The 16,016-nt window shown below is 48.5% G+C and overlaps 1 protein-coding gene across 1 annotated transcript in view; it reads left to right on the forward strand.

The window, feature by feature from the left end:
* Positions 1-911: 911 nt before the first annotated feature.
* LOC131266384 (hemicentin-2-like) overlaps positions 912-16,016 on the forward strand; it is a 75,879-nt gene continuing 60,774 nt past the window's right edge. The window contains exon 1 of the mRNA XM_058268881.1: positions 912-2,589. Coding sequence (XP_058124864.1) covers positions 2,538-2,589 — 52 coding nt within the window. The 5' untranslated portion in view covers positions 912-2,537. The remainder of the gene's footprint in view (positions 2,590-16,016) is intronic.

Raw genomic sequence — 16,016 nt, forward strand, 5'->3', positions numbered from 1 at the left:
TATGTGCTCGGCCGAACCTCGAAACGTTCAGGATACAGCATCTCGGTACCGGTCTTGGAACCCGCGGTGCGCTGTTGCCGCTTTTGCCGTCTGACAGTTAAGGGACCAGAGAGTGCTGTCCCCTATAGTTTTGATCAACGTGTGTATCGTAAACGGATAAATAAAGATAGGGGTGTACAGGGCTCTGTGAACTGTACGAACTTAATTTTAAATTTTGAATAGAAAACAATTTTTACATATTAGGACCTAGCATTTAGTAATATGTAGCGTACATAGCAGTATCGAAATAAGTAGGCTAAGTAAAACATTATAAGTCAAGCAAGCTGTGCATCAGTATATAAAGAAGAAAACGCCAGCTTGCAAGCAAGTTCAATCTTGGCTTCCAACTGGGAAGCATTTGAATAAATATAAAACACACTATATATTGGTGACCCCGATCGAACAAGAATCAGAAAAATAATCCACAATGGAACCTCAGAATCAGAATACCTCATCGTCTAACGGAACGCAGCCTAACGAACCGCACGTCATAGCGAAAATCACCCGTATCACCCTCAAGCATCTCTCGACGAAAGATTCATGAATCCCTTATAAGGCAGAGATTGATTTAGATTCATTAATCTGAATCAGATTTACACAACTCTAAAGCAAACCAATGTTTAATGTTTACCGTAACCACATGCAGTTTCAGTAAAACAAACTTGGTCCACATTGCCCTGGTCTCCCTAGTTTCACCCGAGCTGAAACCACCACAACGAACCGTCCTCCAGCGTTCACCTGGAGGCAGGCATGTGTGCGTAAACGCGTTCGGATCGAGCGGTTTACGCTGCGCGTTCCGCGGACGGGGCAGATGTTTGGGCTGCTTTGGAACGCGCCATCGCATTCAGTTTGAAAGTGTGCTGTTCGGTGTGACGACGTCGCTGTGTCGCTGCGCTGCATAACGCAGGATTGCCAACCGCTCGGTTCGAGGCCAGAAGAACGAAGCAGAAAGCCAGGAAGGTGGTGTGCACGGTGTGTATGTGACTCCGCGTCCATCGCAGGATCGTAGGGGGGCATTGACGTCATCTGTGCATCCGATTCCTGCGATTGTTCGAAACCGTTTCGAAACAGAAATCGTCCATCGTTGCCTTTATCGTAAGCAAATTGCGTTATCCGCAATACTACGGAAGGAAGTGTCCAGGCCAACTCCAGCAGAGAGTGATCGTGTGTTTGCAAACCGGCAGTGCCGCGGATCGCCGGAGAGTGAAACAATTTTGATTACTTTCCGGGTTACTGGAGCAGTGAAAACAACGGCCGAAGAAAGCAACGGTGGAGGTGTTGTGGCTCAGGAAAAGCGGCCCCGGGAGAAGAAAAAATCGCAATCAGCACGGATCCGGCACGAGCTCGCCCGCAAATCGGTTGTACCGGTTTCGGCAATGTTTCGTTGTGTATGCTAATTGAAAGGAGCACTAGTGCTTTAATGATGTGCACCGGTAATTAATCAGCTCAGTCGGGGGAAGAAAAAGAAGGAAAAGAAACATACACAACACACAAAACACAGTTTTCGATAACGCAACCCGGCGGGCGCCTGGCGCTGAAAAACGTAAGTGATCGTGAAGAGAACGAGCAGGGGTTCGGTCGGTGTGAGGTGTGGTTGTGTTTTCAACATTTTCCTGGAAGCCCAAACAAGGGAAGGCATGAATTAATGCGGCACCGGTGTGGTATGAATGAAGTAGAAGTGTGTGCCAAACGGATCGTATCAAAACGGGCCCCAACGGAGTGAAGAAGAAGAAATTAAAGATGGCTCCCGTAAGGTGGTAAAATATTAAAACGACCAGTGGTGCACGTGGTGGCGCCAACGAAAAGAGAAAAGGGATTGATCGAAGCTGCTAGTGTCAGTGTTGGCGGAAGCAGGAGGAAGAGGTGGAGAAGAAGCGGGAGCTAGTGAAACCGAGTAGTAAAGGAAAAAAAGAAAAACGAAATAATTTGTGACCTCCGGTGATGAGGCGCTTGGAAGTGGTGATGATCGGTCGCTTTGTTTGATCGCTATAAACAAAACCGTAATCGAAAAGAAGGCAAAAGAAGGCCGAAGTGTGAATCAAACCGCACTTCGAACGGTTTGACGGGATGCTGTTTGTTTGTTTGTCCAATTGAAAAGTAAAATCCCATCTCGCAGCGCTCCGATCAGCGACGTAACCGCGATCGACAAGTGCGATCAAGTGGTGGATCGGCGGGTGAATGTTAAGTGGTTGTGCATTGAAGGGCTTCAATTACTTCTTTCAACTGTCGGTGGAAAAGTCCATGTGTGTGTGTGAGGTGATTGCGCAATTGATCATTACCAAACGTTGACACTAATGATCGCATTTGCGAAGATGTCACTGCGCTGTCACTAAACGTAAACGAATCTCGAACAAGGTGCCTAGGTGATTGTTGGTGATTGGATTCCCGATTCGTGATCAAACAGCGATCCCTACTCCCTATTAGAACAGACTATTAATCGGCGCGACTCGAACGGGTTGACATCCAGCAAGTCGACGAACGGATAAACATCATACAAAATGGATTTCCAGCACGCCAAACGAACGATGCATACCTGTCGAATGCTTACCGGTAAGTAACGTAACACACGAAGTAAATCTTATGCGAAACAATTAATGTGTCTAATGGCGAAGGCTCACGCACAAGAAAACGCATGTATCCATTCCATGCCCATTTCTTTCAGAGCGTAATCGAAGTGTGCCTTAAATCCCCCCATCCCCGTCACTCCCACTCTAAAGCTTCGGAACAGTCCAGCTGATCGCAAACCAAACGGTTTATTTGAACGGTGTGTTTAGTCGTGCAGCTCCAGTCGTTCGCCGCTCAGCAGTTGGTCTTTAACTTAAGCCTTTGTTTCTTAGCCACGCGCACGCGCGCTCTCCTTTTTGCCTTCACCTCAGGTGCTACCCCAGGTCCAGATACGATCGCGATTCGCGAGGCCAAACTGATCGCGTTATTCCATTTGCTACCCAGCATTTGTTTTTTTCTGTTTCCTTTCCTTTTTTCCTCCTTTTGCACACAACAATCTCCGGCAGCAATTGTGCGGAATTCCGTTGACTCAGCTCAAGAGTCTCGTTTACTACGGGTGGTTTTACAGTGAGGGGGTGGGTGGACGATCGCAACTCTAACGATGGTGTGGCACACACACACTCAAACGCACACACCAACCCACTTGGTCCGGTTGGTCGTTTAACTATTTTATGTTTTATTTTTCTACTATGTTTCGATTTAAGACGGAATGCAAAAGAGCACGCGAAGGTGCCTCGGGTAAATGCGCGTAACTCGTTGAGCTAGTTAGGGCAGGCGGCAACATGGGGTTTTTTTATGGTGCCTCGAATAGCCTTTCAATCGACAGTGCTGCTTTTTTGTTGCCTCACTTCTCTGCCATATATTCACAACAATAAAAATTGACTCTTGCCGCAAATGGAGCTCTTACTTAGGTTTTGGTGAGCCATTATGCGATCGCTAAAAGGGATCACATTTCGGTAGCTGCATGTTGACCGCCGATCGCTAATTGGCAGGGAAAACTGCAGAAATCTGGCGATGGTCGGAAAAATATAGCGCTGACCTAAGCGCAACGCCTTTTCGCTCACGATTCCGTTAATTCGACGTTTCATTTGCATTCGAATAAATGCATTCCCCCCTGCTATTTTTCTTGCGTTACGTCAAACGGACACTTTTAAAGCCCTTCCCTTAGACAGACAACCCCCCGGTTCGGAGCGAGGTTAGGATAGGGTATATTTAACCAGGTGTGTTTCGGTTATTATTCCCTCCAGCGTGTTGCATGACGACGCCCTCCACGAAAGGGAACTGGAGCACAGATACACAGTACACCCTGTAAACCCTGTAGGTTAGGGTTGGTCATTTTTCACCTTCCCCCAAACTTGCTTCCCCCAAAATGGTTGGGTTTATGAAGAAAGCGTCCGGTGTTATCAGGTGCAAAAGCGAGACGGCGGTCGCACCAGAAATGGATGAAAAACGAAGGGCGAAAACGAAGGAAAAACTGCATCGCTAAGGCGAACCGGTAAAGCGTAATCCCGCAGCAAAACTAGCCCCTCAGCCACGAAGCAGATAAAAATCGTCGACTCAAGCCCAATGTCCAGCGCAATGCTCCGTTTTCCCTTCTCGCGTGGCTGCCTGGGAATGGAGCCGGGCTGGCTTTGGTGTGTATGTCGCAACTTCGGTTTCTTCGAGGCCCTTATAAATATTTAAAAAATAGCGGCACACAAAGAAAAAACCACCCCAATGGTCAAGGGTGGTGGCGTATAAATCTTGCCTCAGATGCATAAAAATGTTTCTGCGCACTCCACACGATTCGCCAGCGTTATTTAATGCAACGCCTGAAGTCGCACGGTTTTTTTTGTGCGAAAGGCAGGGAGAACGGTTGTGGGAAACATCAAATGGCGTTGCTGGAAACCACCGAGATGGTCAACGAATCAGGTACTTTCACAATCGATGCCAAATCCTTGTATGTGGCGGAAGCGACGCTACCTGCCACGGAGGAGGAAATTGTCAATAACTCATAAATAAATACATGGCAAATGCGTACGGAGAATGTGCATATTTATATAATCGCTTTCGGTTGCCAGCTGTGTTGCTTTACAGGGGTTTCTTGGCCAACCTTGCGATCTTTTGCCGGCGGCCAGTCGTTGCTGATGGCGATGGTACCTGTTTCGTTTTTCGGTGGAACTCACCCAAAACTGCACCAAGATGAGCCGAAGGTCATAACACCCTCCCGTGGAGGACATACTCGTGTGAAAGTGAAGCGTTGCCTTCTTACGACGACCAGCTGCATACTTCTGGAGGATAATGAGCTAATGGCTTGACATACCTGCCGCTACTACCTGTTGCCGTGTCTTACGAGCTATAAATGAAGGCATTAGTGTGAAATATGCAGGTTGGACCTTTAGGTTTTCAGAATTACAATCAACGGATTTTCCCCACGAACGTGTCAGATGTGTTGGATTTCTGCCCGAGCGCTATTCTCCAATACAGAAATTGACGAAATGGTACGTGACTTACGGAGCATTAAAAAAAACCGGAATCGATACTCCGCGCAGGAAACGTTTACCGATCGTAAGTGGTTTGTGTATTTTCAGCCGTTCTCAGCCCCTCACGTTTGTGTTGATTCTAATTTGCTAACCCATCGATTTACGAGGACTCGCTTGCCAGTGCTCTTAGTCCGCTTAGCGGCCATTACCGAAAGGCTTAAAATAGCCTCCGCCGAAGGATTTCCATAACTATGGGCATTTTGCTTGATTGTCCCCCCGATGCGACCGGTTGTCGTCGAGTGTTTTGGGTGTTTCGGATTTCGGTCGTAATTTCATCCGAAAGCCTTTTGTTTTCGTCGAACCTTCGGAATTAATGCGCGACGTCGATCGTCCGCCGTCGATCGTGAACCTCGCGGAGAGAGAAAAACATACGTATAATTAGCTAGACACGTTGGTTGTGTCTGCCTGGGTTCGTTTGGGAGTCGTTAAAAACTCCAAAATGTCGATGTGTCATTAGTATGATAATTTTTGCTAGCCGTTGGTGACGGAGTGCTAGTGGGAGTTGGAAGTATGGGACACGGCGGAGGGGTGCAAGGGATGGAGAATAGAGAAAAAGATGTGATAGTATCGAGGCAAGTCATTAATTTTTACGCATTCCTCGCGTAGCCGAACCGGTTTCCGATCGGCTTAGTGTTGGCCTCTTCTTCTGGGCGTGCTCTAGCCTTAAGAGGTGACTCCCATTGAGAGCCGTAACCGCCGCCCCTGTGTAGGATAGTCTGGGGGAAGAGCTCACGGGAGGCATTGATAGATGTGTTGGCTAGAAATCAGCCAGCTTAGTATGCTCTTATCCCGGAGGTGGTTGGGGTTTTTTTTTAAATCCTCCAACGGCGATATCTCATTCTCTCTATCTTCCGACGTCCACTCGATCGACGATGGAGCGTCGGCGATCGGTTTCTGCGCACATTCCAAACGCACCTCACGAGAGGAGGAGGCACCATTTTGGCGTGCGATGTTTCGCGACTTTGCGTCCGCAGATGGAACGTGAACAGACCGTTTCGGTAGCGATGGAGTGTCCCTGAGTGAGCGTCTGATGATCGTGACGATGATGGACGAGCTTCTCGAGGCGTCCCACTTCCGAAGAGTTGCCTGCCCCGCGTCTCAACAATCGATCGACCGTGCCCACGGGTTGGAGGGGCAAAGACGTTCCATCGGCGCTTAGCGAACGCAACAGTTTTCAAGCTTCCTCACTTGAAACGGTAATGTTATGTCTAGTGGACATGGCTGCAGCTCGAGTACTACTTACGAAATCTCCAAGAATCGTGCCAATGTGCGGCCAAGAGTGTGCGGCAAGAAATAAACCACGCGGAGGAAAAACTAAAATTCCTTCGCTCCATTGACGCTCCGTTGCCAAGACACGGCGCTGCACCTGGGGCTGAAGAGATTTGCTTCTTCTTGCATGCCCAGGGTTGCCGGGGAGGAAATTCGATCCCGTGAAAACCTTCACTTACCTGCAGGGGTACAACCTTTGGCCCGGAGGGGTCTTTGAAAAGAAAAAAAGGTTGCTCACAAAGGAACGAAGGAATTGGTGCGAAGTTCATAAATTTAAGATCGAGGTTTTGCTTTCCGCTCGTCGGTTCTCCATAGGGACACAATGAACTCGGTCTATATGCATGTTCCGGGTGAATGTATGTGTGTGTAGTGATGGGGGTTTTTGTTCGTGTGGCAAAAGGTTCTGTTCTCTATTTAATTAAATGGAAAAGCAAAGCGTCGTGTGTAACGGAGAACGGCACAAAGAGCGAGATCACAAGGCAGACCTGAGAAGTCCAGCACAAAAAACTACGCCGGGATGCTGTTCGGTATCCTGTGGGGTTTTTGATCCCACTCTCGCTCCCACTCCCAAAGCACTTGAACAGTATTTGCGATATCATTTTTCCCTTGCGTTCTTTTTATCAAAAAGCATACCACCGGGTTGCGATGAACAAAAAGCAGCGCAAAAAGAAAAGGATGGAATAAATGAAAGCAAACCTGGCAGAAAATCAAAGGTGTACTGCGTCGAGGGTTAACAAGAAGCTGTACCACGATGCAAGGCATGTTCGGTGTGATTTATGAGACTGCCGAAGCCATTGCAGTTTACGATGACAGCAGGAGCCGCCGTCCTGATGCTAGTCTACGGAGGGTAAAATGAAACAAAATCGTTGTAATTAAAGTTTAAAGTATCCTTTGTAGCAGCACGGGTTGAGTCGGTGGAGGAGTTGCACCGGTCCCGGCGGCTCGCAGTTAATGACTTCGTGTAATTGATGTTACATGATCACCGGCGGGGGAGCCTGGTTGGTGGAGGTGCGTGGTGTGAGATTGGGTAATGAAACGATTCCGTCCATCACACGCTACCTTCCATCGGCAAAGTGCAGCAGCAGTTCGAAGGTGGTGTGTGTTATTCTTCCCGAAGGAAGGATGTTGGAACATTTTCCCAAGCATCATCTTCGGCGCTCTTGAATTGGAATCGGAACGAATCGTAACATGCACGCCTATGCACCAATGCACCCGAAAGCCGCATTCGGCAACAGTTGTTTTGAAGTTCGTAGTTTCGACGATTTTCGACGGCGGAAGGTAGGGTGCAAAAAAGAGATTTTCTCAAACGATTTTTGGAAAGCCAGAACGAAGACACGAAAAAACGTTACACGCCAAAGGTGAGCTCACCAACAAGAAAAGCAGGCCAGCAAGGAATGCTGTACCGAGCGGGAGAAACATGGCTGACGCTGAAGATGATTTGATGGGCAGGACTCACAAAACATCCAGGTAGAGCCAGAAAATCAACCCGCAAACCGTTTCGGGACTCTTGACCTGCAGCTTTCGGGAGGGATATTATTACGCTCGCCTGGTCTTCCAAAACTTGTGTTCGCTCCGAAGACCTGAACTTCGATTCTCGTACGCCCGAAAAGGTAATTATCGTTCGCTAGTCTTTTGTTTGGTTTTTTTGCTTGTTGCTGTATGTTACCTTGGCGTCCATTCTGAAGTGTTTCTCTCCGCGCCCGGGAAATAGCGCCCAGCGGTCTTCTGGTCCATGTTTCGGGTGAAGGAAACGCTTCGGCGAAGAAACGCGGCTCGAATTAGCTGCACGAATTCTTGCACGCGAGCCAAGAACAGGAAGGTTAACGCCGAAACCCGCCGAAACAACCGCTCATAATGACGTTTAATAACGGATGGGAAGATGGGAAGAACGCGAACCTGCGTGGCTGCCGCCATGTTGGCGATGGTGGGTACCTGGGCGTGCTTCCAACGCAACGCACAGCGTATAGTCGATGCATATAGCAATGGCGGAGACCCTGCTTGCCACTTCGATACGTGACAGAATTCGAAATAATCCATCCGTGTGTCACCCGTCTGAGAACTTGTCGCCGAGCTATCGCTTAGGGATCGCTGAGACCACGCGAGAGATTTCGCTGGAGGCGTGAAGCATCCAAGGGGGAAAGATGCTGCGTTCCAACGACTTGCTGCGGGAAAAGGGCGAAAGTTTTCATTCCCTACTTCCAGCGGGGAACCATCGAACCATCTGCTGCACCCTCAAATCGTTTCCACTCGTACATCTCGCAGGAATTGGGGAACCAACTCGAGAATGACGTAAAGTCTAATCCAAGAACACAAGAGACACGCAAGGGGAAATGAGTGTTGCGGTGAAGTCAGAGCTATGTGTCTTGAGAGAGTATTTGGTTAAAAAGTAAAAGAAGTGATCCGCTAACTAATAGGCAAACTGTCACAGTATGTTTACGTCCGGGGGCTCAAAGTGCGAGAAACGCTATAATGTTCGCCAGCTTTTCGGCGATAAGACACACATGCTTGGTGGAAGAATTTATTGACGCGCCCATTAGCAGTGTGTATATCGCGAGGCATACGCATCATCGCGGTGGGACACATGGTAAATGTAAACAGTGGGTTCCCCCGAACCTGCGTGATGTGATCGAAGAAGGGGTTGGGTTGATTTGGCCGAATGGTGTGTGTGTGTGTGTTTGGCTTTCTGAATTGAACCGTTTGTATTCGGAGAGCGAGCGGACTCGGCTGAGGTCGCCATCATTGTCGTGTTTGAATTGCTAACATATGACTCAGGCGCAGAGCCCGGCCAGAGGCCTGCGGGTTGACCCGGGTTGGCCACTTTGCATCGCCCATCGGGATGGTTTGATGTTGGCTTTGGGTCAAATGGCAAACCACCGCGTCTCTCGGGCGAAGTTGACATATCGATGGAGGTGACGTTCGCGATGATGATGGATGAAGATAGCGGCCTCAAGTTTGCGTGCTTCCTGCGCTCACGTCGTTTGTGTCGCAATTAGCCGTGGCTGCTGGCCGATGGTTACCACGTGTGCCACGATCAATCACGGAGGCCCGTGCTGTGCCTCCGCACCACACGCTGATGGTGATGATCAGGCCGAGCCAATCTTTGGCATTTACTGGCCCGGCGGTGCGGGCTCTCATTGCGCAGCTGTTTGCGGCTTGGCCGGTTTCGCAAAACTGATCACCGCCGCAAACGCTTGCTGGGTAAATACTGAAATCGATGACAAAACCTCGAGGGCAAACGGAGCTGGGTGATTGGATCGTGTTGCCTATCCTTCCATGTGGAAGGTGCGATAGTTTTCCCCATCAACCACATATGATTTCAAATTTACTTTTATTTTGAACTATTTAAACCTATATAGATGTGTTTAAAATGAATGTTAATCTCCTTAGAAGCCTCTTCATCTCCCTTAAATGATTGTTCTTACAAGTCTTATAAACTAATTTTATAATTACTGGTAGTCTTTACATCCCATCGCATCCATGGGTTAACTCATTGTCTATCTCTTGACTTACCCACGGCCGCACACTCTGTGGCATGTGGTTTCCTTCGGCTATTGACTCTCCTTTGCATCACTAATGAGCTTATTTCGCGCCGGAGAGTTCCCGTCCCATCGGGTGCATCGTCGACTGATGTCGATGCGGTCAGGTCATATGGTCTCATATATGCGCTCATCGCTGCAACTCCGAGGACGAAACCGACAGGAAATCATTCATCGTGCTGGATTTGCTTTGCCAGCGGTGCAGCAAATGAACAATCAATCCATATGTGTGTGTGTATGTGTATGTGTTCGGCTAGAGAGCTCGTGTTGTTTGTGGAGAAGAAATTGGAGTGTGCTAAGTGCGACACGGCGCTAAGGATGGCGCGTGGAAGGCTTCTAACGTCGCCAAAGTAGTCGAGGATTGCATTGGGGGGACGCATTGGATAGACACACGATCTGAACCTGATTTATTCCTAAGTTCATAACTCCTTGGCAGAGCGAAAGGGAACGCAAACCAACTAGAGGACGACCGATAAACAGAGACAGACCCCGAGACCAAGCCAAGTCCGATGCGTTGCAGACGATGGGAATGATGGTGATCAATAAATTTTCATATTTGTAAAAGCTTTGATTGGGTCTGGCGGCAAATCGGCGTTGTAATGGTGTGCGGCGCTGGGTTGGACGCGACTTCTGCGTCGGCTGAATGGGCGGAAGCGATGGATGGCGGAAGGACCATTTGCATATTGCAAATTTATTAATAAACGGATTTTAATACTAATGCAAATGCGAACGGGCGCAGTATTGTCCCATTCATCGTTGGGACTCTGGCGAACGTTCGATATCTCTCTCTCTCGATCACTGGTCTTTCCTTTTCGAACTTTCTGCTTCTTGAAAGGACACGGGGTCGTCACTGGGACCATATCCCACCACCGGTCGTCCATGATTGGAAGTGATTTTCCCGGCGGACCGATTTTCTCCCTGGCTACAGGAGACATCCGTTGGACTCGGGATATAGACACACAGACACACAGATAGAGCCACTCGCTTATGCATCTCGGGGCCAACGTCGACAGTCGTATTAAATATGAAGCCCGCATACGAATGCGCACCGTCTCAACCCCGCAAAGAGGCCGGTTGGCGGTTGGAGGACTCTTCGCCGGAGCGGCGGGACCGGTTTCAACTTCGCCGACTCATGACTCCTTGACATCGTATGCTGCCGGGGTCTCGTAGGTGCGGTTTTCATGGCGACGTGGTCTCCGGTTCCCGACTCGCAGAAAAGAGAGAGGGAGAGGGAGAGCTGCAGTATTTTGTGCAACGGAGAACCCAACTACTCCTCGGTGGCGAGTGCAAGAAAGGGTACGAACCAAACAGGAAAGTTAGCGTCAACCACAACCACACGGAGCAGGGGGAATCCAGGAATCAGTGCTGATGGGTGTGGGGTGGGGTGTTTGAAGTGTCATTTAGCGAACGCGCGGTCGTGTCTTGTCTGCCGCCACATTCGCCAGTCCCCCCAGAGCTCGTTCATATGCCTTGGTTCAGCGCTTTAGGTGGCCTGCACCGGAGCGGGATATTGAAAGCGGCTTATAAGTACATTTTACTGGTTAGCCAATCCTGCTCAGCTGAAAACATATTTCTCATTGCTTTATGGCTGAACTGGCGCGACCACCGCCCCCCTTCCTCCCTTCCCGCGGTAACGGAGGGAAGCGAATGCATACGAGTGGATTGTGGAAATTCCACTCAAGAGTTGTAGTAGCTAGGATTTGTGCCATTCTTCAGTGCACTTCTGAGCCACCAAGCACCTCGGGACCACTCGAGAGGGAGGTGGAGAGTTAGGTGACGTCTTTTGTGGGCAGGTTTTATCCCGTCTATACGCCACCAAGTACCACTTCGTTTTTGGGGTGGGTAGATTCCGCAAGCGTCTTGGGAAATGAATATCCCAAAGTTCTTCCAGATGCAGCGCTTCCGATTCGTTCCTTTTTTTCTGGTCGATCCGGACAAATCCTTCTTATTTACTGTCTCTGTGCAGGATAAGACCACCCTTCTCCTCGTTCGCACCAAATTCACAGTTGATGTAGCTGGGGATGGATCCAATATGGCTGTGTGAAGACGCATTTACGCCGTGCAGGAGTTTGTAAATAATTAATGCGAACTTATCTGGCATCACGTCAGCTTTTTCCCATGCTGCGCGACATGAGTCGAAATGAAAATAAATGACAATGATTTTTGGGGGTTTCATCCCCCATCCGTCGGGGGTAAAGGGGTAAAGTGTTTTGAGTTGGAGGGCCACTTGCCGGAAATCCCTCCCGAAAACAAACCCGCCTGATAGCGCAACGTGATGTAACGTTAGCAGCGTCGTTTAAAAGGCGCAGGTAAACGAAACTCCACCCGGGTGTGGACATTTAATTATGATTGCCCATAAACGTAACCTCACTTTCTATGCCTAACTTCCCCCCGAACGTTTGGACGATGCTTTTTCTTTGGCAGTCTACGTCTGAGATTACCTGGATCGGGACCGGAAAGAAGGAAAGAAAGAAACTGAACATGGCAAACATGAAGCCCTCGCGGGTGAAAGTTGAAACACCCATCTGGAGACGGTTTTTGTATAGATTTATTAACTCACGGGCCTTCCTTTCTCGCTTCTCAATGTCTCGCATGCACACACATGTGTGTCATCGGAAGTGTACGGCATACGGAAAAACAAAAGAAAAACTTGGATTATTTTTTTTGCTCGTAGTGAAAAAATAAAACAACAACATTAGTGTCTCCGAACCGAAAGGCCCGTCACGTTCATTGCGCGCCAGAGATCATCATCGTCATCAGCATCATAACTGATCAATCACGGTTCCACGGCATATTCCATACCTTGTCTGCCTATCCTTCAGGCGGTGGAAAAGTTTTCCCGTCGCGATCTGGTGAAAGTGTCTCTTGCTCGATACCAGTAGCACACACGAGCGGTCGTGTGTATGTATGCGTGTGTGTATTCATGCTGCTCCACGGGAAAATTACAAGGCGAAAGCGAGCAAAAGTTTTATGAAGAACTAGCTTTCGTTTCTGTGTCGCACTGATGAAGCTATTAAACGGTTTAGCCAGCCCACCACGTGTCGGTAACTCCCGGCATTAATGGGCGGAGCTGCTGCTGTGTGTGTGTGTGTGTGCACAATCATAAATGAGCTAAACTTGGGGCAAGTTTGGCGACAAATTGTTGGCCTGGCTTTATTAGGGCGAAACGGGGGTTTTTCTGGTGGGATTTTCACTTTCATCGCTTCCAGCATTCGGATCAATTTAGGAAAAGGTGGATACGGAAAAACTCAAGCTTACTATGTCTCGTACACGCTGGTTGCGTGTAGATTTAATATCTAAAGTTCATAAAATCAATTAAAATTATACCTGCGTTTCTTTCGAATTACGGCTACCAAACACATCGGTGCAAGCGAAGTGTAAGTGCATCCGAGTCCAGTATTTGAGAAATAAATTTTCCTCAAAATCTCAGTCTTTCAACTCCAACGTTCCCTCCCCGATGAAGATGTCGGTTGATTATGTCGGCCGGTATCCACCGGAAATCGGTCTTAGTTGGAGGAGGCGCGAGGAGTTCTAATGTTCTAGAGATGGCCGCTGAAACCTGCAGGATGATGTCAACTCCATGCTCGTAGCAAAAAGGGTGGATGTTCAGTGTTTGGTTCAGATTTTCCACCGTAGCAAATCTGGCTAGCGGTAACCACAATGTAGCGGTTGGGAGATAAAAAATAGGAAACCAACCTCACGTGTGCTGGGGTGCATATTTTCAATTTGAAAATGTATAATTTTGACGGGCGCCAAGGCGTACGCGTGGAAGAACATGGTTACCAGAGGCATAAGCACGATGATGATGATGATGCTGTTGATAACTCTAACTGCATCCTTGTAGCCACACATACGCTCGCCTTCCTTTATTCGAATGCAAGGATCCTCCGGGTCACGTCGTACACGAGTTCCCCACGGTGGGTCGCATAATTCGAGACACCGAAGCGGAAGAATGGATGTCCTCGTCCAGCGCCGGGAGTCACCTGGTCCTCGGAGACATTGATACTCTCCCGACGGACAAGCGCGTTGCATTTTCCAGGCGAAATCCGCTCCGAACATGTCATGCCCCATCCCGGCTAATACTGTTTATGTTTAGTCTCCGGCTGAAGGTTCGTAGTTCCATCCTCGATAATCCTTTTGCATAAATTTCGGACACCAACCCTGGCACGGCGTTTTCGGTGGTTTTTTGAAACAGTTCGTTAGACGCCGCTTGTGTTTCCACAACCACATGGACAATAATACAAAGCAAATGTTTGAGCCAAAAAAGAAAAAAAAAACAACAACGACACAACCTCAACCGCAAAACGTACATTAAACTAAAGCCAAGCTTCAGCCGGGCGTAAATTATAGGTCCCAGGAAGCGCACGGCACACGGTGACCGCTGAAAACAGCTTGCCTCGGAGTAGTTTGAGGCGACTCGGGAGGGCGGGCAAAAGCAACAACTGTGGCCTTGCGAAAACAGTCAGGGATGCGAGGCTCTGTGATGTTTTATATATATATTTTTGGAAAAGATATGATGATGTTGCAAACGTCCGAGGCTAACCAGGGTTCAGCGCTTTTAAGGTGTCGACCGTTGTTCAACCTCTGGGTCGGAGGTTTTCAACTTGATGCTGATCGACGTTGATGACGATGATGACTATGCTAAAAACAATCGCTGAGGTGAATAAAGTCGCTGTGGAATTCTTTTATTTCCATCCGAACGAGGAGGCACCACTGTGAAGTCGATTTCGAGGATGTGGAAGCTGACCAGAGTGTGCTGTGTATCGCAGCTGACGGCAGGAAGTGGCTTTCCTCGTGTCCTTGATCCTTTCCCATCCTGCAGCACGAAGGCTGATGCGAATTCTGGCGCTCTAGAATTGCAAAAAGTTTTCAGTTATTCTAACTTCCTCCTGATTGAAGGTTTATCCAATGGATTCGCAGAATTGGGGCCTTTTCGCTGTTAGTTTCTGATCCTTTTGGGATGTTGCGTGCAGATAAGGAACTGCTGCTGCACTGGCGACTGCCATATGGCGATCAGCAGCCCTCCTCCGGATCCTCCTCCGGTGTCCGTCCGACCATCCGTGGTCAGGGTGCGCAATTCTGCGAAAATTTGCTCTCAAACGGCAGCAGGAAGACAGGGATTTCAAATCACACCTGTTGCCGACCACAACCCGGGGCCAATTATGAGATCCCGACCGTGTTGAGGGCAACCTGGCCCCTGCGAAAGGGTTACTACACCCAAACTCAAAGAAACTATAACAAAGCGGAGGAAAAACTTTGCGGAGTCTCTTCCATTACACAATACCAAATGTGCGCCTCACGGCCCTCTAATTATACGGAGGCTCGTGATATGCAACGAGAGTCCCCGCGAGAGGTTGGGTGATCGGTGTTTGGGGCGGGTGCAGGCCAGAAACGGAAAGTGCAGATGCGCTACCACGCACCGTTTTCAGCCCGGGTGAGGTTTCGTCTTTTTTTCGATTGCTCGAAGGGTTGCACCGAAGACGGAAAGACCTCTGCGGTCAGGAAAGACCTCTGCGGGAGGAAATGGCCACCGGTAATGAAGGGTTTTCGGAGCAATTACCGTTCCCGCGGTGATGGCAGAGTTTGTGGTTCGCATCTTCTTCCAGCGCTGCTATTAAAAAGTAGTTTGGAGAAAAAAGTGAAATGCTTTTGAGCGTGGCCATGAGGTCCCTAGCGAATCCTCTTCCAGTGGACCTGTTAGGTGTATAGCTTTGTGTTTTTGCTTGCGAGTGAGAACGTACTGCATGTGATCGTGATTGGTCTTTACTTACGATCGAGATATATGGTAAGCAATACATCTTTGTGGGTAACAAAGGAGAACATCGCACACATCTTGGCTCATGTAGAAACAAGGTAACAAAAGAAGAGAAACATTTAGTCTCTACCTCTGTAGCGATGGTAAATTACTTCTTTATCTGAATTGGATACACATAACAGAATTGATCATTAACTCATCAAAGGATGAAAAGCATTCAACAGCGAATAATATATTTCATGGTCAAAAAACAACTATACAAACAAGTTTTCCATTAACCAAAACCTACAGCATAAAACCTGAGGTACCTTTGGGCTATCAACCTACTTGGAAATCATGGTAGAAATTCATAGCCTTATGGTCACATTGGTGACTGAATAGCAGGATTGT

The sequence above is a fragment of the Anopheles coustani genome, chromosome 2, assembly GCF_943734705.1.
Source record: "Anopheles coustani chromosome 2, idAnoCousDA_361_x.2, whole genome shotgun sequence".
Classification (NCBI taxonomy): Eukaryota; Metazoa; Arthropoda; class Insecta; order Diptera; family Culicidae; genus Anopheles; species Anopheles coustani.